Genomic DNA, 23,731 nt, shown 5'->3' on the forward strand with positions numbered 1-23,731 from the left:
TACTTGGTTGCACATGTCTTTATCTTAAGTTCCCATGAAGATGGCAATGTGACGTTGCCGAAATATTGGAAAGTACATATTAAAGTTCGATTTAATTTATATTTCTAGTGTATGCTGTCAATTCCTTAAGTATTTAATAATCAAAGCTAATAATAATCACAAATACCTATTGGATTTCTGCTCAGGACATAGACTGGTTATTACTAATACAAAGTACCAACATAAAAATGTGCATAAATTCACATGGAGAGAAGAGGCAAGGAATAAGAAAAGTCTCATTGATAGTGTTGATGGTGATGTTTTCTCACTGGTGCAGGACAACAGAGTATACATAGGATTTGAAATTGGAAGTGATCACCATTTAGTCTTGAGCAGGAAAAAAAACGAGAAGAGGCAAGGAATAAGAAAAGTCTCATTGATAGTGTTGATGGTGATGTTTTCTCACTGGTGCAGGACAACAGAGTATACATAGGATTTGAAATTGGAAGTGATCACCATTTAGTCTTGAGCAGGATAGAATTGAATTTCATATTGAAAAGAAGAACATGTAAGAAAGTTTTAAAGCGAATAAAAGTTGAGCAGCTTTCAGATGTGAACTGCAGATTAAAATACACAAACATGATTGAAGAAAAAATGAAAGAGTTTGAGAACAGCAACCAAACCTTGGAGATTCAGTGGCAAGCCATGAAGAAAACACTGATTGATTCAGCCAGAGAGGCATGTGGTGGGGCTGTCTGTAAGGATAGAAAAATCAGAACTCTCTGGTGGACACAGGAAGTTAAAGAGGTAGTGAAAGAAAAGAAGAAATGTAAGAGAAGAAATGTAAGAAAGCTAAACACCATGTAAAACAAGCTAAGCAAAAGTAATGGGAGGACTTTGGTAAGAACATAGAATATAAATATCAAGAAAGTGGCGAGATATTCTGGAGGTTGTTGAAGAAGTGGAGGAAAAAGTGCTGTAAAAGGAATTAGAGATAATAAAGGTCACATGAAAATAGGAGAAAAAGATATCCTTGAAGTATGGAGTAATTACTTTGAAAAATTGATAAATGCAACAAGCAGTGATGACAGCACTGTGGTAAAAAACACTGACCAGTATTGCAGTCAGAAATACATATCCATACTTGAAGTAGAAAAAACATCAAAAGCTTGAAATGTGGAAAGGCAGCAAGGAGTAGACGATATTCAACCAGAAATGCTGAAGTATGGAGGTACAAAAGTCTTACAGTGGCTGCATAATTCAGAAGGCCTGGACAGAGGAATGCATTCCAGATGATTGGAGTGAGCTCTCATAGTACCCATATATAAAAAAGGGAAATAAAACTGAATGTGAGAATTACAGAGGTATTTCTCTACTGAGTGTTCCTGGTAAGATATATGCAAGTATACTTGAGACACAGCTGAGAAAAATTGTGGAAGAAAAGCTTGGTGAAGAACAAGCTGGATTCAGGGAAAATAGAGGCTGTCAGGATAAGATTTTCACTTTACGACAGATAGTTGATAAATCATGGGAATATAACAAAAATCGGTATTTAAGTTTTGTCGATCTGGAAAAGGCATACGACAAAGTGCCAAGAGAGAAGCACGTTACAGCTATATGGTGGCAATTAAGCATTATATAAAGCAATACTTAGTCTTTATTTGAGTTACAAGTCAGCAGTTAGAATTGAAGGAAGCAGAGGAAGATGGTTTCACGTTAAATCTGGTGTCAGACAAGGATGTACATTATACCTTCTGTTATTCATTATCTATATGGATCACATTATGAAGGAAAGTGGTATTAAATCTGATATCAAAATGGAGATGTTAATGTCAGCTCTTTGTTTTATGCAGATGATGTTATACTTCTAAATAAATCTGCTACAAGTCTGAGAGATTCCTTGACTAAAGTGAATAACTGTTGTAATAGATCTGGTATGAAGGTCTGCAATAAAAAGCAATGAAAATAGACAGAATCATTGAAAATGTCAACTGCTTTGTGAATGGAGAACCTGTGGAACATGTAAAACGTTTTAGCCACTTAGGTATGATTTTTAGTGAAGATAGCAAATTAAATATGGAAATAGACAACAGAGTCAACAAAGCTGGTATAGTAAAAAGTCAACTGAATAAATTTATGTGGAAGAGAAATTAGTCAAAACACTAAATTAGCTGTATACAGCAGTATTCAAGCCAATTTTAACTTATGGATCTGAGAGCTGGGTCAGAAGTAAACACTTGACCAAAGACTAGAGACTGCAGATATGAGAGTCCTGAGAAAGATTAGGGGCAGGAATAGATAGCATCAATGGCAATATCATATTAAAAATGAGGATATTAGGAAAGGTATCAGGAATAATAATAATAATAATATCCAGGAATGAGTTAACAGAGCTAATCTCAGGTGGTATGGCCACTTAAATAGAATGGGAGAGGAAAGATTAGCAAAACAAGTGTTCTGTGCCAGGTTGGCAGAAATGACCCAGAGGAAGACCAAGATAAAGGTGGATTGATACAGTAAAAAGTGCCTTAGAAGATAGGAAGATAGAAATATAAGATCTGATAATGTTGGAGTCTTGACAGTTAACAGACTGTTTTGGAAGAAAATTGTAGATAGGAAGTTAGTAATGATGTAATTGCTCATGTAGTACTATCATATCCTGAACACCCCCTTGAGGGTATATATCAGGAATTTGATGCTGATGATGATCTGAAACAGAACCTTGCACTTAATGGTTCTGAACCCAAGATGATCAGAAAAATTCTTAATACATCTCCTGCAACTCCCTTATTTAAACAAGATTTCAAGAATGCAATCAATCACGCTGACTTACATCAAAAATGTCATGGACAAAGTGGCTGAATTGCTCTGTGAGTACAACATAAAAGTGGCTTTTTTACCTTTAAACATTAAATTTATTGCCAAAAATATCAAGATTTGTACATCCACCAAAACCTCCACATTACCCCATGAAAAAAACCAGGTATCTATGAGATTCATTGCTCTTGTGGCATTTGTTATGTCGGCTTCACAGGAAGGTCAGGAGAGATCTGCATGCCTGAACATGTAAAAGACGTCAAAAAAAGAAGAGAACATAAATCAGGCCTGGTATGCCACACAACCACTACTGGCCATCAAGTACTCTGGCAACAAACAAAATGTCATAATGTCACATAACTGTTTTACAAGAAAATTCAAAGAAGTCTCACAAATGCTTAGAATACCTCCACAACAATAAAAATCAAGGCTTAATTTTCCAAAAGTATAGTCTGCTTTCATCAAATATTTAACTGCCATGGATCTAATCTGCATATGTTACCACAGAACATGATAGTAACAACTAGCAATGTTCCAACATGCATACAGCAACAAATTTATCATTTGTATTCTGGTTTATCAATTATTTAACAGTTGTTAAGTTATCAAAAACAGCTAATATATGTAATTAATCATTAATAGACTTTTGCTGTGTAAAACGTTTATGTACCATTACCCCTGATGATGTAAGTCTTACAAAGCACAAACCTTGTTAAGTTTTAATTGTTTACTTTTAATCAACTCCTTATATTACAATGTGGTCTCGGTACTGAAACTTTCCTACAGAACTGTTTAACCACAAAAAACTACGTGTAAATCTTTAAGATATTTATATTTAGTCTATTTTTTTTTAAAATGGAACTTGTGTAATTATAACATTTATTATACACACTTATTCACAATACAGTAATTTTATAACTGCAAATAGTTCAACCAGAAACTAACTGGTCATCATCAGTGCATTGGCATAATCACAAGATGAAGCCATAACAAAGAATGTTAATCCTATTTACAGAGCTGAGCAATGTGCCAGATACCACCTAGTGGGTGGTTACAATAAAATAACATTACAATTAAAGCTCACATTTAAAATTAAGTGATTTGAAATAAAATAAAATTTAATAATATAATGAAATGACAGCATTATATTAAATTAAATTAAAAATAATAATAATTAAAATGGGGAGGGAAATATTGCTTGTCATTTATGAGGATGAGACGTTCTCAAATCTGGCAATAGAGAGAGAGAAAGAGAGACAGTCATTATGATTTAAATTTGAGCAGTGTAGAAGTGCTTCAGCACTCTCTTTAAATAACTGCTCAAACCTAAACCTGCACCAATGTAAAAGGCAAGTATTGGATCCATAGGATATTGTGGTCAGTGTCCACTCCATGCCCACATGCAAGGCATGTGGGCATGGAGTGGACACTGACCACAATATCCTCTAACAACAATAAATCTAAAAAATCATGGCCTTGCCACAGCAAGGCCAGATTTTTTAGGTTTATTGTTGTTAGAGGAGATTTTGTTGATAGCGAAAAAAGCAGGAATCAAATTATATATTTTCAGGATCTTAAGAATCATCGCAGAGATGCCTGAACCATACAGGTTAAGAGTTTTTGGCGATGGCTTTCTAAGAGTCCAAGATGCATTTCAACTTCCTTGAAGCAAAACTATTGTGTTGTAAGATCAATGGATCATGTTCAATTCTTGTTAGAGAGCTTGGGAATTGGAGAAGATAACATGTGCTCTGTTGAGCAAAGATTTAAGATGCCTATTTTTTTGAGATGGATAATGCGATGAATCTTAATGTATGTGGTGGCCTGTGATGGTAGGTTTACAGTGAATAGAAGTAGCAAGTATTTCAGAAGGGGCACAAATAAGAAGGATGTCCAGGAAATATAATTGTCCATCCTTTTCTTTTTCCATAATAAAGTTGATCACAGGTGTAGGCTGTTGATTTTGTTTAAAAAAGGTAAGTAGAATAGGAATTCTTCAAGATGTTCTAAGTAAAACTTAGCAAGAGGTGACAAAGGGCTTTTTTTAAATATAATGCTGTCATTTCATTATGTAATTAAATTTCATTTTATTCTGAATCACTTAATTTTAAATATGGACCTTAATTATGTTGAATTTTTTCTTGACAATTATTCATAAGAGTATTACACTTTTTTTTTTTTTATATAATCTTTGTCAAGTAGCTTTATTTTATCCTCCTACATGTTTCGCCAATTTTTTCTATTGGCATCCTCAGGGAATACAAACTAGTAAGCTAAAATGAAGGTTACAGACTAGGATATAACTGATGGTTCTAATTCATACAAAAAATTGGTATTGTGCGTGACAATGTGCGTGTCTCGTTAATGTGATTTATTTGTTATGGCTCATGACGTAATTGTTATGAAAGTTCATTTCTTTGAAGTTTAATGATCTGATAAAAGTTTTCCAAATTTCTGGTAAAATTAGACCTTGATTCTTGTTTAGGTTTTCAGTTTTACGGGCGACTGTAGCTGCTTCCTTGAAGGTTCTTGAATGGTAGTTAGCTTCTATGTATGGCATAAGGCTCTTATCCCACTCAATGTGATGGTTAGTAGAGGCAAAGGGGGATGAAAGGCCTGAAAGGTCTTGTCTGTTATTTCTGACATATCCTATGTGTTCTTTCTTTCTCATTTCAAAGCTTCTAGAGGTCTGACCTACGTAACTAATACCACATGAGCAAGGTATATTATATATTCCAGAGTACTTGTAGAATGGGTGAGGATCTTTTGGTGATCTTAAAAATTTCCAAATAGTGTTGATTGGTTTGAATGCCACTCTGATCTTATGTGGTTTTAAAAGGTTAGCTAATTTTTTGGAAAGGTTGCTGACAAAAGGAATCGTAATTGTACTGATGTATTGGACGTCATCACGTTGTTGATGTGGTATATTAGTAAAGAGAATCTTGTTATAGAGTCTTTTTGGGTAACCATTTAAAGAAAGTTCTCTGGATATTGTGGTTAATTCCATTAATAGGTCATCCTTGTCTGTCATATACTGTATAGCTCTTTTCTTGAGACTACGGATAATGCTGAGTTTCTGAGCTATGTGATGAGCTGAGTTGAAATGGAGGTAACGTCCAGTATTTGTAGGTTTTCTGTATACAGATAGGTTGATACTATTATTGGTTTGTTTCTTTATTAAAATGTCAAGGAATGGCAGTTTTCTATCTTTTTCCATTTCTAATGTGAATTTGATGGTATTGTGGAAACTATTGATTTGGTTGAGGTAATTCATTAGTTCTTCTTTCGTATGATCCCAAATGATAAAGATGTCATCTACATATCTGTACCAAATTTTCGGTTTGGAATGATCTGGGTTAAGATTTTTTTCTCTAGATCGTCCATGAATAAGTCAGCACAAGGAGGTGAAAGGGGGCTTCCCATAGCTAATCTAGTGAGTTATTTGTAGATCGTTTTTTGCCAAATAAAATAGAAGTTAAACAGTGATTGAACAAAGTAGTGATGTTTCTTGGGAACAAGTTGTCTAAGATGTTGATAACTTCAACCACTGGAATGTTAGTAAACAGAGATGTAATGTCCAGGTTTGCTAGTATATCCTCTTCAAAAATAGGGATGTTTTTTATTTTATCTATAAAATCTTTTGAGTTTTAATATAATGACACCAATGAATTATTACATGGAATGAATAACTGGCCTATAGAAATTATAAAAAAACTAAAATCAATGCACCCACTTACTCCTAGATCGTATGGCCTTCCAAAAATTCATAAAGAATGTATACTATTATGTCCAATAGTTGATGGAATCTATTCTCCCACTTACCAACTGTCCAAGTATCTTGCGAAGATTTTACAACAACACATTCACGTCTCAGATACTTATATTAAAAACTCAAAAGATTTTATAGATAAAATAAAAAACATCCCTATTTTTGAAGAGGATATACTAGCAAACCTGGACATTACATCTCTGTTTAATAACATTCCAGTGGTTGAAGTCATCAACATCTTAGACAACTTTTTCCCAAGAAACATCACTACTTTGTTCAATCACTGTTTAACTTCTAACTATTTTATTTGGCAAAAAACGATCTACAAACAACTCACTGGATTAGCTATGGGTAGCCCCCTCTCACCTCCTTGTGCTGACTTATTCATGGAAGATCTAGAGAAAAAAATCTTAACCCAGATCATTCCAAAACCAAAAATTTGGTACAGATATGTAGATGACATCTTTATCATTTGGGATCATACGAAAGAAGAACTAATGAATTACCTCAACCAAATCAATAGTTTCCACAATACCATCAAATTCACATTAGAAATGGAAAAAGATAAAAAAAACTGCCATTCCTTGACATTTTAATAAAGAAACAAACCAATAATAGTATCAACCTATTTGTATACAGAAAATCTACAAATACTGGACGTTACCTCCATTTCAACTCAGCTCATCACATAGCTCAGAAACTTAGCATTATCCATAGTCTCAAGAAAAGAGCTATACACTATACGACAGACAAGGATGACCTACTAACAGAATTAAACACAACATCCAGAGAACTTTCTTTAAATGGTTACCTAAAAAGACTCTATAACAAGATTCTCTTTACTGATATATCACATCGACAACGTGATGACGTCCAATACATCAGTACAATTACGATTCCTTTTGTCAGCAACCTTTCCAAAAAATTAGCTAACCTTTTAAAACCACATAAGATCAGAGTGGCATTCAAACCAATCAACACTATTTGGAAATTTTTAAGATCACCAAAAGATCCTCACCCATTCTACAAGTACTCTGGAGTATATAATATACCTTGCTCGTGTGGTATTAGTTATGTAGGTCAGACCTCTAGAAGCTTTGAAACGAGAAAGAAAGAACACATAGGATATGTCAGAAATAACAGACAAGACCTTTCAGGCCTTTCATGCCCCTTTGCCTCTACTAACCATCACATTGAGTGGGATAAGAGCCTTATGCCATACATAGAAGCTAACTACCATTCAAGAACCTTCAAGGAAGCAGCTACAGTCGCCCGTAAAACTGAAAACCTAAACAAGAATCAAGGTCTAATTTTACCAGAAATTTGGAAAACTTTTATCAGATCATTAAACATCAAAGAAATGAACTTTCATAACAATTACGTCATGAGCCATAACAAATAAATCACGTTAACGAGACACGCACATTGTCACGCACAATACCAATTTTTTGTATAAATTAGAACCATCAGTTATAACCTAGTCTGTAACCTTCATTTTAGCATACTAGTTTGTATTCCCTGAGGATGTCAATAGAAAAAATTGGCGAAACATGTAGGAGGATAAAATAAAGCTACTTGACAAAGATTATATATAAAAAAAAAAGTGTAATAGTCTTATGGACCTTAATTGTTACTAAATCACTTAAGGAATTGAGAACGTACAAAAGAATATAAATTAAATTAAACTTTAATAAATATTTCTGATATTTCAAAGCCATGTTGCCATCTTCAAAAGGAACTTACAAAAAAGGCACATGCACGTAGGCACTACAACACAGTAACTGAGAATGAAGCTATTGTTCTCCTAAGAGTCCTGATGGTGCCCCCTAGTGGGCTAAGTAGGTGTTCTTGGCCGTTGGGCTGAAGGTCTGCTGATGTAGGCCTCCCAAATTTGGGGCAGTCTCATACAACCAAATTTGTTGAGGTTAGGAGAGAGTTTCTTAGGGCTGAGGCTGATTCCATAAATAGTCTTTCGAACTTATATTTGCTACGGTGTATTACTGTAGCTTTCTTCCACCGTATTCTGTGGTGTGTATCCAGAGCATGGTCTGCAAGATCAGAATGGCTGTACTTGTGAAAAGGGATGTAGTCCTTGTGTTCCGAAATTCTGATATTCGCTGTCCTGCCTGTTTGGCCAAAGTAAGATAGTTTACAGCTGCAAGGGACCTGGTATACACCAGGTAGGTCTAGGGGAAGTGGTTGGTCTTTAGTGGAGTGGATAAGGGATGCCAATTTTCTGTATGGTCCGTAACAGGAGGTCAAGTCATGTTTTTTTAGGATTTTGGTAATTTTTTTCTGAGGTGCCTCGGATATAGGGAATGGTGATGGATTTAGAGTAATCCTTGTTGTAGAGGGGGGGGGGGTTGTGGTTTGTAGGTTTCAATATTTTTTTGGGTGGGGGTAGCCATTGGTTGAGAAAGTGTTGAGGATGTGATTTAGTTCAGTGGTTAGCGCTTGGTCATTTGAACAGATTAGTTTATCTCTGTTGAATAGTGTTTTCACTACTCCATATTGTTGTGTGTGTGTGTGGGGGGGGGGGAATTGTTGCCGAATGTACCTGCCTGTATGGGTGGATTTTCTATAAACTGAGAAAACCAAGGTTCCATCAGGCTGGCGGGTGACTAGTATGTCTAGGAAAGGGAGGCTGTTGTTTTCCTCTTTTTCCAGGGTGAACTTGATTCTGTGGTGTTGGTTGTTTAAGTGTGTTAAAAAGGAGAGGAGTGTATCAGAGCCATGTGGCCAAATAGCGAAGCCATATGGTTGGTTTTTGTGGGGCAGAGGCTAAGGTTTTTTCTTCAAAGGTCTCCATGAAGAAATTTGCCAAGGGTGGGGAAAGTGGTGAACCTATGGCTGTCCCCTCTATTTGTTTGTAGAATTTTCCCTGCCAAATGAAATAGCCTGAGTTCATTGTGAACTGAAATAGGGCTGAGATATTGGGAGAAAATTTAGCTTGGATTAGCTCTAAAGTTTCCTTGAGTGGGACATTTGTGAATAAGGAGGAGACGTCAAAGCTGACCATTATGTCAGTATGTTGGAGTGTAAGGTTTTCTATGCTGGCTTTGAAATCGGCTGAGTTTTTTGTGTGTGATGGTGTGTTGCCAGTATAGTGTGTGAGCGCTTTGGCCAAATGTTTAGCTAATTTGTATGTGGGGGAATCAATGCCATCCCCTATGGGACGTAATGGCACATTTTCTTTATGTATTTTTGGGAGTCCATAAATACGGGGGGGGGGGGAGTACAGAGTTAAACGGCTTTAATCTGTTGGTAACTTTTCTACAGGCCAAGAAGTGACTTTCTTAAGGAGCCTGTGAAATTTTCTGATTTGTGAGTTGGTGGGATTGTATTCGATAGGAAGGTAAGTAGCCTGATCTAACAGAAGAGCATTAAGCTTACCTGTGTAGTCCTTTTGGTTAAGTACTACAGTTGCATTTCCCTTATCCGCTTTGGTGATAACTATTTCTTTATTATTATTATTCCTCATTTCCTGCAGAGCTTTATATTCCTTGTTGGATATGTTGGTTTTTGGTGGTCTTGCTTTGGAGAGGACATAAGCTGCATCCAGTCTTACACTGTTGGCGATTTGATTTGGAAGGTGGCGGATTCCGCGTTCGATCTGGATCATAATATCCTCACTAGGTATTTTTCTGGTGGCAATGGTGAAGCTGTGGCCACATGAAAGCATGTTGAGTGCTTCAGGCTTCAGGGTGACTGAAGAAAGGTTGATTACGGTGTTGGTAGGAAGTTTTGGATCGACTGTAGAGTTCTTTTTTAATTTTTCGAATTTTTTCATCTGTCGACCTTGTATTTTTTCAAATTCTTTGTCTGCAGCGGTACACGAGACATCATGTAAAATTGATCAAAGCTCGTGATTTAAAGTGCATGAAAGCTCTTCTTCAAAAGCACAAATAGCTTTGTTAATATCCACTAAGAGAAACCGCTTGGCGGCAATTTGTTCCCGAAGCAAAGCGTAGCTGGCATGGTTATAGATACAGAGAGCTTTTTGTGAAACAAAACGGTGCTTGAATTTTACACAATCCAGGATTTCCTGATTATCCTGGTACCTTTTTAGGAAAGTTGATGATTTAATTGTCTAGACAACTTCAACTTCATTTTACCGTATTGGCGGACCTTCCGTATTAATTTATATTCATATCTACGTTGTCAATTCCTTAAGTGATTTAGTAATGCATAACCAATGTATAAGCCTGTCTACGAGAAGGACCTTAATTGTAACCACCCACTAGGTGGCATCCAGCACGTGGCTCAGCTCTGTAAATAAGATTAACATTCTTTGTTAATCCTATTTACAGTATAGCTTCACCTTGTGATTATGCTGATGCACTCAAGTCCAAGCTGGTAACAAAATCCAAAAAAAAGGAGTATAATGTGTGTGTGTGTGTGTGTGTGTGTGTGTGTGTGTGTGTGTGTGTGTGTGAGATATTATAGTACAGAATTTTCCAAGTCAAATATAAAATGAAAAGGAAATTAGCTGGAATACCTGCTCTTATTGACAAGAATCCATTATTTTCAGGTTTATGGCAAATTAAAGTTTCTATTTACTAAAACAAAAAGTATGGTTGATACTAAATCACCTAATGCAGTATTTACCAGACTTTCAGTACCTGTGCATCCCTTTTAAAATTTTACTAACAGTGACCCCATCTCAGACAAAGGCAATTTTGGATGAGTTATAATAAATTACAAACAAGTGAGAAAAATTTACAATTATTAAATATATTTTTGATTATACAAATCCAATAACATACAGTAGACACAATTTTGAAATTTAAATTTTAAATAATAAAAAAAAGTTTAACGAGGTAGTGAAATTGTTTCTGTTGGGAAGAAGTTAATTCAGCGAAATTCAGTTCTATATTTATTTTAGCCATAGATGGGACTCTTTGATAATGACACTTTTTTTTTTTTTTTTTTTTTTTGAGGTCCACAAGTGCAGAAAACCCTAGTAGAGATAGTAGTGATGTTAAACAATAGCTGAGAACCATTATAATTTCATTATAAAAACTGTTATAATAAACAATTTTAACCGCATGGTTGGAAAATGATCATACTGTCAACCAGATGTGACCCTAATGGAGGTCACTCAATACATGCCAAGAGACATTTTGTTTTAAAATTCCTTTAGACTTTTTAGTTATTGAAAAATTAAGTATAGAATAAATCTGCACTTATCTGTGAGAATATGGTGATAAAAATATAAAAGTCATCAAAATTAAAAAAAAAGGTGCATTGTATACCCCCCCCCCCCCAAGGATCTTTCACATACCTCTGGGTATATGCATATGGATTCAGTGACAAAGCACCCACAAAAACTCTGACAACCCATTCCACTCATTCATACTCCCAAAGCAAAAATCTAGTCTTCAGGTCTTTATTAATCACACTTTTAATCAATTTTGAGGGACAACCTTTTATTCCAGTACTTTTCCAGTATTTATTTCACAAATGCTGAAAACTTTCCTCTGAATCAACCCTATAGTGCATTTGGTAACTTAAATATTTCTATCATAATCTTTCTTCTCAGCTTACTAACCAACTTCTGCAACCCACAGCTCTCAATTTATCCTCAGAAGGAGAATTACATAAATTGCTCTCATTATCTTGGTCACTTGCCTCTAGATCCTCTTCACCACTTCCTCATCCACAAGAAGCCCAGGCGACCAGATCTGTGCATGCTAATCTAGACATGGTCATATCAAACTATGCACATTAATGTGTTCTTCAATAATAATCCTATGAGCAACCTTGCTACTTTTGAAAACACCCTCTGAACTTCACCCTCTCCCAAATCTTTCACCTTCATCAAGTTCCTGAATTACAGATAATACAAAGCTTGTAATCTGCTAGCATATCTGCTCTCTAACCAACAAGCTGCAGATTCGAATCCCATTGCAGGCACAGATATTTGTGATTGTCTTTAGGTGAGAGATGAATTTCATACACCTGGCTAGTTATTAGAGGTCTGAAGTGGCTTGAAAAAGTTATATGGTTGGTCTCTAGAGCAGGGTTTAAAGACTATGTAAAAAAATAAATACAAAAAAACATATAAAAGTAACAAAAACAGAAAAAAAAATTATAGCCCACCTACAGTGCAAATGTACTACAGGTTTAACAAAAAGCTTTCATAGGTTGGAGTCACATAAAATAAATAAATAAATAAAAAGAAAAAAATCTTTTCATCCTAAAACGCATAGCTAGTAATAGCAGTAGTAGAAGCCAGTTTAAAGTCCACATTAAACTGGCTTCTGTTATCTTCTGCCTATTTAAATCATTCTGCAGGCTCTCTTAGCACCTTGATTAAATACGCTACTCAATTTTGCATCATCATTATCATTAAGCAACTATTTCACTTGATCACTTCCAGTATCTCTGATGTACATATTAAATGGCAATTGCCAAAAAAGCCTTATAACACGATTAGTTACTTGCTGTCTATTGGAATCTGCTCCTCTACATACTACCCTTTGGTATCTGTCCACCAGCTACCTTTGTATCCATACTAGTTTCATATCCATTCCCATACATTCCAATTTGTAAAACAGAGTTCCATGTGGTATTCGGTCAAATATGCATTTGGAAAATCTAAACATATCATTATGTAATCATTCCCTTTATTAAAGCTAAAATGTCACTACTATAAAAAGTGAGTCAATTACTAAGGTAGGACCTACCATTCAAAAAACTATGCTGTCCTCCATGGAGCATCATGAATTCTTATCCACACATTATTGAATTTTTGTCTCTGACTAACTTTTCCAATACCTTTACCACCAAGATACTGATTGGTCTACAGTCTTGGAGCCTCCTTTATACAGTGGAACTATTCTGTCCTACTTCCACCTGTTGTTCTTTTCAGACATTCTAACCATCTTCCTGCAATATCAATATTAACATCCTTCCCCTGTAGATTCTTATTCCATAGCACTACTCTGAGCCGCTTCGTGTTTGTCATAATTACATACCCTTGTAGTCTCACATATAAAACTGCACTTCTATCAACCTCTCTGCATGATCACTTTCTCCAGGCAGCAGTAATGTGGCTGCACTGGTTATGACTAGATCTTCTGATGGTATCACCAGGTCCAGAACATGCAATCCTCAGATCTCTTCTATCATGTGCTGATTTAAGTAATTATTTCTTAGTAGGCAGAGACCTGTATACTTTGGCTGGTATTGCATCCCCTTCAATTTGTAGATTTGCATTCTCAGCTGACAAATGAATGATGAATGCAGTCCACTATTGGCCCAGACCACAGTGCACCAAATACTAAGATAGCCTCCTAGCAACTGTTGAACCACCTAAAAACCCTCCAGAGACAAGACTTCAACAATGGCTTGCACTATACCTGGAGAATAATACTGGTATTCCAGCAGCCAAAACATCTTCCACATGGCACCCACTTGGACTGGAATAATTGGAAAAAGCCTCAACAGACTTTGAATCTTTCTTGTCCCCTTCTTCAATCACCTTGCACAAAAGAGGACCTTATATCTTGCATAGAAAGAGCAGCTGATTGTGCAAAATACTGGAGGAACATCTGACCATATTTATTGTATATAACTTATGTCTAGTTTATTTTTTCTTCATATTTTACTTATTAGTCCCTGTGTAATTCACCTACCAAATTTAAGCTGTTCTCATTTGTAATGTATCCTAATTTGTTGTAAATAATGTTGTACCATTTGTGTTTGGATTAAAAATAAATAATTTCTTAGTAGGTGAATAAGTTCCACTTCTTTACAGTTATGTGATCTTTCCTCTTTCCAATCTCTTTCTCTGTAGCTCAAGTCCTCCATAATAAATACTCAACCTGCATTTATGCATCAAATATTCAAGCCCATAGATGGAGACTATGTTAAGTTTTTATGAATTTTTCATGATTCCAAGTATGAAGAGTGATTTTTTTAACTGATAATATGAGTGTATGAATAACTAGTTGGAGAAAAAGAGGCAACTTATTATTAACAACTTATTGTGTTGTTTCAGTAGAGAATTCAGTCTCAGCTAAACAAAAAAACTTTTTTTTTTTTTTTTAACAATTACAACAAAACAAAAGTATAAGGGCCTATCACAACAACTTAGATGTTGCTGCTGCTTTGCACTTGGAGACCAGAAAAAATGTAGTACTTCCTTCAAAATGACTTCTTAACAGGATTCAGATTTTGAAGTACTGGTAAAAGCTATCCACTGTTTTGGACTGGATTCAACATATAGGTAAGTTTGTGCAAATGGAAAGATAGTTCTGAAGTAAATTTTTCTTGGTCAATTTCAATGCCTATGCCATACTCACAAATTATATTTCAAAACTCATGAAGTTGAAAAGAAAAGGTAATAACTGTGGTTATTACCTTTTCTTTTTTGGCACATACTGTACTTATATACTGTATATATACATATAATTAACCCCACATACATGACAGGGCGCAACAACTATAGCACACCAGTGCCATGTGTGGGCAAGTGATTAAAAGGGAACAAAGAAAAGAAAAACAATAAAGTGTTATATCAGTTATAAAAAATAATGTATTGTTTGTGATGCTAAGCCTATTGTTAATTTAGTTGATACTACATATATGTATCAATTAATATATAATGCACACTATATTGCTTTTTTATGTGATCATTAATTCTGAACTATATGGCACTAAAATATGCAATCACTACTTACAAAAGGACATTAAACAGTTCTGCATTATCTCTATGTTGCTGGAGATATGTAATATAGTGATTAATTGCTTCTGGTCTCTGTAGTAACTCATGATTAAATATAGAAGGTTTTAGAGTCTTTTTCAGAAACACGACCACCTAAACAGTATGATACAAAAAATAAAACAATGAAATTCAGAGAAAAGCTATCTAAATCAACAACAACAAAAGCCACGTTCACTCACTCACTCACTCACACACACACACACACACACACACACACACACACACACACACACACACACACACACACACACACACACACACATTATAACAACTCAGATGGTCCAAAGTTTGTTAGCTTGCTATAATGAATGAATTCCCTATAGCAATGCTGAGAACTGATTGAAATTATTTCACACATATTCTCATTATAGCAATATTGTTGTAGTGAATTAGATCATTATTACAAGATCTGAGAATAGCAATGCTAATGAGAGTGCCTATCCAAACAGTAGAATTTAACACATAGGATGATAATCTCTTTTGCCATTATATTAACTGCAATTTAAATTTACAAGTACAGTGCATCACAGGGGAAAAAAAAAGCTTACCTTATTTGTTGGGTTTTCTGATGTATTTATTGAGTCATTTAAAAGCATATTTAAAGCAGAGAAGTAGAAGAAAATTTGGTGGAAGAGTAACAAATTTAGGAAGAGAGAATGGAAATAGAAAATTAGGAGAGAAGATTAGTGGAAAGGGTCACTTAAAGGTCAAAGCTGGATGACTGGGAAGAGACTTCTATGTAGCCTTTTAAAGAATGCTGAGAACTAATCAGGGATTCTGATATAATGTGCAATCCTTACGTTTTTGTAGTGCACTCTGTTAGTAGGTATTTGCCTGGATAATGAATGCCACAAGGATGGGCTGGCAATTTTGGACTTAGCGAACCAAACTGTATTCTTATTGGTTTATAACAAAATAAAATCATGGTAATGTAACATAATGGAAAAATTCCATGCTGACTGGAGAGTTGTCTAGTTAAACAAGGCCCCTGCTGTTTTCATCAGGGGAACCAGGGTGAACAACTAAAAGCAGTTACTGGTACAAACTCTGACTCAACATCAGCAGCATTCAAAATTGGAACTAGCAACATAAAAAGTATTAAGAGAAAAAGAATTGAAATTAGTAGAAGAATGTGTAGATCTGGATAAGTATACACAATCGGTGTTACCAAAACAAAGAAGAAAAAAAACAAACAAACAGATGAGATTCTTCTAAGCAACAAATAGATGTTCAGACAATAATGATAAAAAAAAGAAAGAGTTGCTATAGTATTCAACACTAAGCACAAGGATAATCTTCTTGAATGACAGACAATATCAAGCAGAGTGATATCAGAATGGGATAATGAAACTTATTTATATCTGTGGTCCCACAGAAAGTTCAACTAAGCAAGAAGTGGAGAAATTATTTGTGACATTAGAGAAGGCAGCTGGCACAAAGATAAAGGAAAAGCTAGTCCTTGATAGTGATCTAAACAGCAAAGCAGAAAATGACTGCCAGACAGAGAAATGTTTTGGGAAAATTTGGAGAAAAGAGCAAAGCTAATAATAATGGTAGGTACTTGCTAGATGTTTGTTCAGATATGGACTAGTCATTATTAACACATATTCCTACATAAACATGTGTACAAATTCACATGATAGCAATATTCAACATTAGTTCAGAACACAAGAATATACAGAGGATTTGGAATATGAAGTGATGACCATTTACTTTTGAGCAGAATAAAATTGAATATCATATTGAAAAAGAAAATGTATAAGAAAGTTTTAAAAAGAATCAGAATCGTACAGTTTTCAGAGGTGAACTGTGGACTTATATAAATTTTATTCAAGAAAAAATGAAAGCGTTTGAAAACAATAACCAAAAACATACATATTCAGCAGCAGACCCTGAAAAAAATGCTGATTCAGATAGAGGGGCATGTGTGCAATTATAGAAAATTCACAACTCCATGCAACACTGACTCGGGAAGTTAAACAGCCAGTCAAAGAAAAGAAGAAAGTATCTCGAAATCATGTAAGTCAGCATGTGCTGTGCTCTAAGAAAATACTGAGAAAATTGTAAGAAAGCAAAGCAATGTATAAAACTAGCTAAACAAAAGTCATGGAAGTTCTGGAGGTGTTGGAAAAAAAAAATCAGAAATGGAGCAAATTTAAAAGGAATCAGAGATGATAAAGGTGACATGAAAACCGAATATATTCCATATGCAAGGAATCATTACTCTGAAAGATTGCTAAATGAAGCAAGCAGTGACAGAACAGTAGTAGAAAACACTGAAGTACTGATATGTATCAAGAGGGTATATATATATCAATATACTTCAGGAAGAAAGAGCCATCCAAAACCTGAAATGTGGAAAAGCAGCTGAAGTAGAAAACTGACTAAAATGCTCAAATATAGAGGTATAAAAGTTTTATAGTGGCTACGCTACATAATTCAGAAGGCCTGGTCAGAGAATCAAATTCCAACTGGAGCATAGTTCTCATAGCACCCAGTGGAATATTGCTACTAGCTGTTCCTGGAAAGATTTATGTAAGCATACTTAAAAAAAAAAAAAAAAAAAAAAAAAAAAAAAAAAAGGCTAAGAAATATTGTTTAGGAAAAATTGAAGAACAAGCTGGGTTCAGGACAAATATCAAGGTCAGATTTTCATGAGAATATAACAAGTATCTGTATTTAAGTTTTATAGATTTGGAAAAGGCACATAAGAGCCAAAAGAAAAGCTATTTAAAACACTACAAGCTGTAAGTCAGCAGTTAAAGTTGAAGGAGATACAGGAAGATATTTTGAATAGAAGGAAGGACTAGCAATGGGCTCCATCTCTCCAATGCTAACATCCTATCCCTGTAGATTCTTATGCCATAGAGCTGCTTTGAGCAGCTCATATTATGCCACCTTTGCAACAGCTCAGTTTGGGAAATTTTTGCTCTTTGGAAGCAGCCCTGCTCAACTGTAAGTGATGTTATTGTGAAGTAGAAACACATAAGAGCAACAACAGCACAACTGCAAATTGGTAGGCCACTTAAAATAGAGTGGGACTAACAAGGGCTGAAGTGCATGCACAAAAAAAAAAATTTTCAGTTCTTGGTTGAAACACTTACTATTGAGTTCTGAAAAGTTCTTACAAGCAATGCCAGAACTATATCTGTTGAGAGCTAAAAAACATGGAAATCCACATTTTCCATACACACACAACTAACATCAGCAAGGACAATGCCAAGCATTGGGTAGAGTAGCATAAAGGTCACCACCCTTGGACTCTGGAGAAGTGGAAATGTATTATCTGGAGTGATGAATCATGCTTCACCATGTAGCAGTCTGAATGGATGAATATGGGTTTGGAAGATGCCAGGAGAATGCTACCTGCCCGAATGTGTTGTGCCAACCGAAGTTTGATAAAGGAAGCATCATGTTATAGATTTTCAAAGTTTGAGCTAGGCCCTTGTTCCAGTCAATCTTAACATCAAAGCCTATAATGACATTCTAGACAATTCTGTGCTTCCAACTTTATGGCAACAGTTCAGCAAATGTCCTCTCCTGTATCAATGACAATGCCCTGTCTACAAAGCAAGGTCTGTGCAGCAATGGCTTGATTAAATGGATGTTGAAAAACTTGACTGGTCTGTGCAGAGCTCTAATCCCAGCCATATCAAACATCTATGGGATGAATTGGAATACCAATTACAAGACAGGCTGTATCACCTAATATCAGTAACTGACGTCACTAATGCTCTTCTGAAAGAATGGAAGGGATTTTTTCTGGAAGCAGCAATGTACTAAAATCTAGTGGAAAGCCTTTCCAGAAAACTAAAGGTTCTCAGAGCAGCAAAGGATGGACCAACTCCATACTAATGTCTTTCATATTAGAGTGCGAGTTGGAATGACAGATATCTTGATCTTTTTAATCAGACTGAGTACTATGTAAACATTCCTTTAGCTCCTTCTGTCCAATGACTAATGTGGACTTAATAGGAAGCTTTCATATTCTCTTTAAAGTCATTATGCTGAAGTTTCTTTTTTAGAAGGGAAATATTCTGAAATGCTTGTCAGAGCATTCTTGAAGGTACTCAAGAAGGCTTTTCAATGTAAATGAATATATATATATATATATATTTTTTTTTTAATCAAACAATCAAAAAAACTTTTATGTGAAATAACAATTCACTACAGCCAATTCATTACTGTATCACCACTACAGATTTAATATTTACATAATTTGATTTATATGGCACAGAATTTCTGTCCAAGTGTCAAGGACAATTTGACTTTCAAATTAAATAAGTAGAAGAGAGACCTGAAGACTCAACAATGAAAATGCATGAGCTACCACATACATGATATAGTGGCACATGCCTACAATGCATTAAGGTCATGAACTGCAAAAATAAACAAGAGACAAGTATTAATTAAAAAAAAAAAATACTGCATATGGAATGTATGGAGAAGAACTATTTTCCATATAGGAAAATAATGTATAGTACTATATACTATTTCCATTATGGCCTGCTCAGCTAATTTCTTCTCCTAATCTGACTTTACCTTCCTTATCATGCAGGTCATCTTTATCATCAGTGCTTTGTATTGTTTGTAAGTTCATGATCTGATAATGAACAGGTCATGAGTTTGAATCCTGCTGTGGGCACAAATGTTTGTGATTGTCTTTAAGGGGAAGGTGAAATTAATCTCCAAGTGTGAGACATCCGCCTATGTCAGATGCCTTCTTCCTTATTCAAATGCAAGTTGTCTCTCGCATAGTTTTTTCTGTCTTCAAATGCACTTCAGGCATTCACATAATTCAAGGGTCTATTTTTAAAAAACACACATTCTGGTTATCATACCATTCATTCTTGACACACTTCTCCTTGCTCTGAATTATCATACTTGGGTAACACATTCACTATCTTCATTCTCTCTCAGTATTCTGCTGTACAACAGCAGAAGCAGCAGCTTCATGTTTGTGCAGCTTCTTCTGCTATTGTACAGTATATTGAGCAAGAAGCTCAAGCATGAACCTCAGATCTCTCACTACCCAGAACACTGTCTCTCAAGCATTCATACACACCATCACAAACATCTCACTTAATTGCAACAGTCACACTGTCTATTGTTCCTCCAGGCAAACATTCTTCTGACATTCCATTTTGCACTTCATGAATCATTGAATCTCCATCCATCACACCTCTTATAGCTCTGTTCCTTCCTTGCTCGCCTACATTCCTCACTCTCTCACATTTCTGACACTTTCTCTCCTTGTTCTCCCAAATTGTTGCTGGTTCCTGCATTGTCTCACCTTCCTCTCATTCTCCCCCACCTCTCCTGGTTCTTCTATTCGCTCCTCTTTTATCATTTCCTTAACTCTCATGCTCCTAATCTCATTTGCTTCACATCTGTTCTTTACAGTCACCTAAAGTTTATCTAAATCTAAAGATTTTTTTTTAGCTACTTTTGCACACAGCTTAGCTTTCTTCTATTTTTCTCTGCAGAGGTCACTACCCAGACCGGTTCAAACCAGTCTGGGTAGTGACCTCTCCTCATAATGTAATGACAGTATTACATCTCCTAGGAGCTGTGTTTTACATTATGAGAAAATATCAAGAATAGGGAGGGAGCTTGCTCCACCTTTACTTTGAATTGCCTTCGCCGATAGTTTTTCGGCATGAAACTTATAGATCATAGTTATCGATCTTTAGTTTCGCTTACTGGCTATAAAACAACAAAGGATGTTTATCCCCTTATTTTCTAGAGTATCATATTCTTATCCACTTATTCTTGAACTCTCTTTTTGACCAATTTTTTCATTATTTTTACCACAACTCCTGATATACTCATTGGTCTATAATTTCTTTATTAATGGAGCCATGTGAGATAGGAAATATATGGGCAAAAGAGAGAATGGTGTGAATACAAATCAAATACTTTCATTACTAACAAATGAAATAATAATAATTTACATTTGTGATATATTATATGTGTGTATTTATGATGGGCATAATTTAAAAAAAAAAAAACACCTATGAGGAGAGAGTGAAAGATTTATTTGCAAAATGTAACTACCAATAATAAACAGTGCTGTATACACTGGTAGCTCATTAAATAACTATAGAGAGGGGATTATTCAATGAGCTAATAATGTTGATCACGTGTTTCATCTAGGTGGGGTAGGAACATGTGGGTTGATGGAACAGCAAATCATATTATATAATTTGTTGTGCTTGTTATGTATATGTATTTATGTTTTATTCAGTTTGTTTTCTAAGAATTTTCTTTTATTCACTGATGATCAAGTATACAATTTTTACATAGTAATATACAAGGCGTGTTTAAACATTACACAGCAATACAGTCTTTTGCTATAAAGACTGTATCACTCATTTTACATTTTAAGCACTATCCCCTTCAAAGTAGTCCCCTCTACTAGTGACACACTGTTCCCAACATTTCTTCCATTGGAATGCTTCTTGGAACGACTTTCTGTGATGCTGTGCAGTTCTCTTATTGCATTTTCCTGAATCTCCTCTATGGTTTGGAAACAACATCCTTTCAAAGTGGTTTTAAGTTTGGGAAACAGGAAAAAGTCTGCTGGGGCTAAGTCCGGAGAATAGGGTGGATGGGCCACAACGGATGTCTGATGTTTTGCAATATAACTACGGATGAGGAGCAACATGTGAGCAGCCCATTATCATGGTGCAACATCGAAGCCAGGTTTTTCCACCAATTCAGGCTTCTTCCTGCACACAGTAGCCCTCAAATGTGCTAAAACTTCTTGGTACAACTCTCTGTTTATCATCTGACCATGTGGTACAAATTCATAATGGACAATGCCTTTCCAATCAGAAAATGCAACCAACATCACCTTGATCTTGAAAGTTTATTTTTCACTTGGTTAGAGTATAATAAATTTAGTTTAATCCTTTATCCAAGTGTGAGCAAACAAAGTTTGCGCCTGAAAGTATCTTCAGGACTAGGGTAAGGTGGTACAACACACGGTGTTGTACCACCTTACCCTAGTCCTGAAGATACTTTCAGGCGCAAACTTTGTTTGCTCACACTTTGATAAACAACACACGGTGTTGTACCACCTTACCCTAGTCCTGAAGATACTTTCAGGCGCAAACTTTGTTTGCTCACACTTGGATAAAGGATTAAACTAAATTTATTATCACCTTGATCTTCGATGCTTAAACCACTCAAAACACTGTGTTCGGTTCATACAGTCCTCCCCATATGCTTAGCTAAGCAATTGAAACGTGTCCGTAAAATTTTTACCAAATTTGCAGCAAAATTTCACACACACACACACACATCGTTCTTCGAGCTCTTTTATTGTCACTTTGTTACTAATCTGATGAACAGATTGTGCATGTGCTCACTTCAGAGGATAAAATTTGACAACTGATGCTTATAGCAGAATGGGGCAAATGGCAGATTGTTGTCAAAACCTGCCACTAGGTGAGGTAGGTGTGTAGATCATTATTGAAATTATCCACCATTTCATGAATCCTGCCTTCATCACATAAGTTTTTTCTTTTTGTTGGCAGCTGTTTTATCAATAATAGACCTTTCATAGGAAGTTTTTTTATTTTTATTTTAATGGAGATCAACAGGGGCAGTATACTTCTTATAATACATAGGTTTCCTTTTTTATTCCAGAATAAATGCTTTATTCACTACGTCTATTCTTTCCAATGACTGGAATGAAAATGTTACTATAGTGTAAAAAAAACATCATCTTCAACAGAGACTAGGCTGAAGAAGCAAACAAAATAAGTTCTATTGTATCACTAAATACAGTACAGAGACATTTACAGTCTATGAACTTTTTAACGACAATTAGTGTAATTAGAAACAAATGGATCAAAATGATCATACATAGTGAAAAAACACATCCCCTCCCACAAACATTATGCTACATACAGGCACACAAATTTTATAGTAGCACTAAACACAGTATCTAACTAAATACATTTGTCCTAACATCCTCTTTCAAATTGTTCAGTTGCTAAAAGCAAACATTCTATGTAAAGCAAATAAAGATGCGTGCGTGCGTGCGTGCGTGCACACACACACACACACACACACACACACACCTATAAAGTTGAATCAGTTCGAATTGCATTAGAGAGATTTCGATATCATTAAGACAGTTCATAAATGCTAATTTCACATATAAAATTCTACTAAAAAGTTGCAACTAATATTCATATGAACTGTGTGAAAATGCACCAGTCTAATGTCGAATGGACGTACAAATGGAAAGAGAGTTCCCACGATCAGAGCAACACAGGTGGAAAGCTGCCAGCATGAACGTCTTAAACTGCTTCCCCATGAACAACTCTGATATTTATCAGAGAGCCAATTACAATTGAAAACTAAAGAAAAATTACAGAACATGAATTTCTCTGTTCAACCATTCTTGTTGCTTTACCATAAAA

The 23,731-nt window shown here is 35.3% G+C and overlaps 1 protein-coding gene across 5 annotated transcripts in view; it reads right to left on the minus strand.

Moving 5' to 3' along the window:
• Vps16B (Vacuolar protein sorting 16B) overlaps positions 1 to 23,731 on the minus strand; it is a 289,159-nt gene that overhangs the window by 177,879 nt on the left and 87,549 nt on the right. For all 5 annotated transcript variants that reach the window (XM_090399626.1, XM_090399624.1, XM_090399627.1 and 2 more), the window contains exon 8: positions 15,253 to 15,389. In XM_090399626.1, the coding sequence (XP_090255752.1) occupies positions 15,253 to 15,389 (137 nt within the window). The remainder of the gene's footprint in view (positions 1 to 15,252; positions 15,390 to 23,731) is intronic.

The sequence above is a fragment of the Typopeltis vanoorti genome, chromosome 10 (assembly GCF_054136105.1).
Source record: "Typopeltis vanoorti isolate ZY-2024b chromosome 10, IOZ_Tvanoo_1.0, whole genome shotgun sequence".
NCBI classification, from domain to species: domain Eukaryota; kingdom Metazoa; phylum Arthropoda; class Arachnida; order Uropygi; family Thelyphonidae; genus Typopeltis; species Typopeltis vanoorti.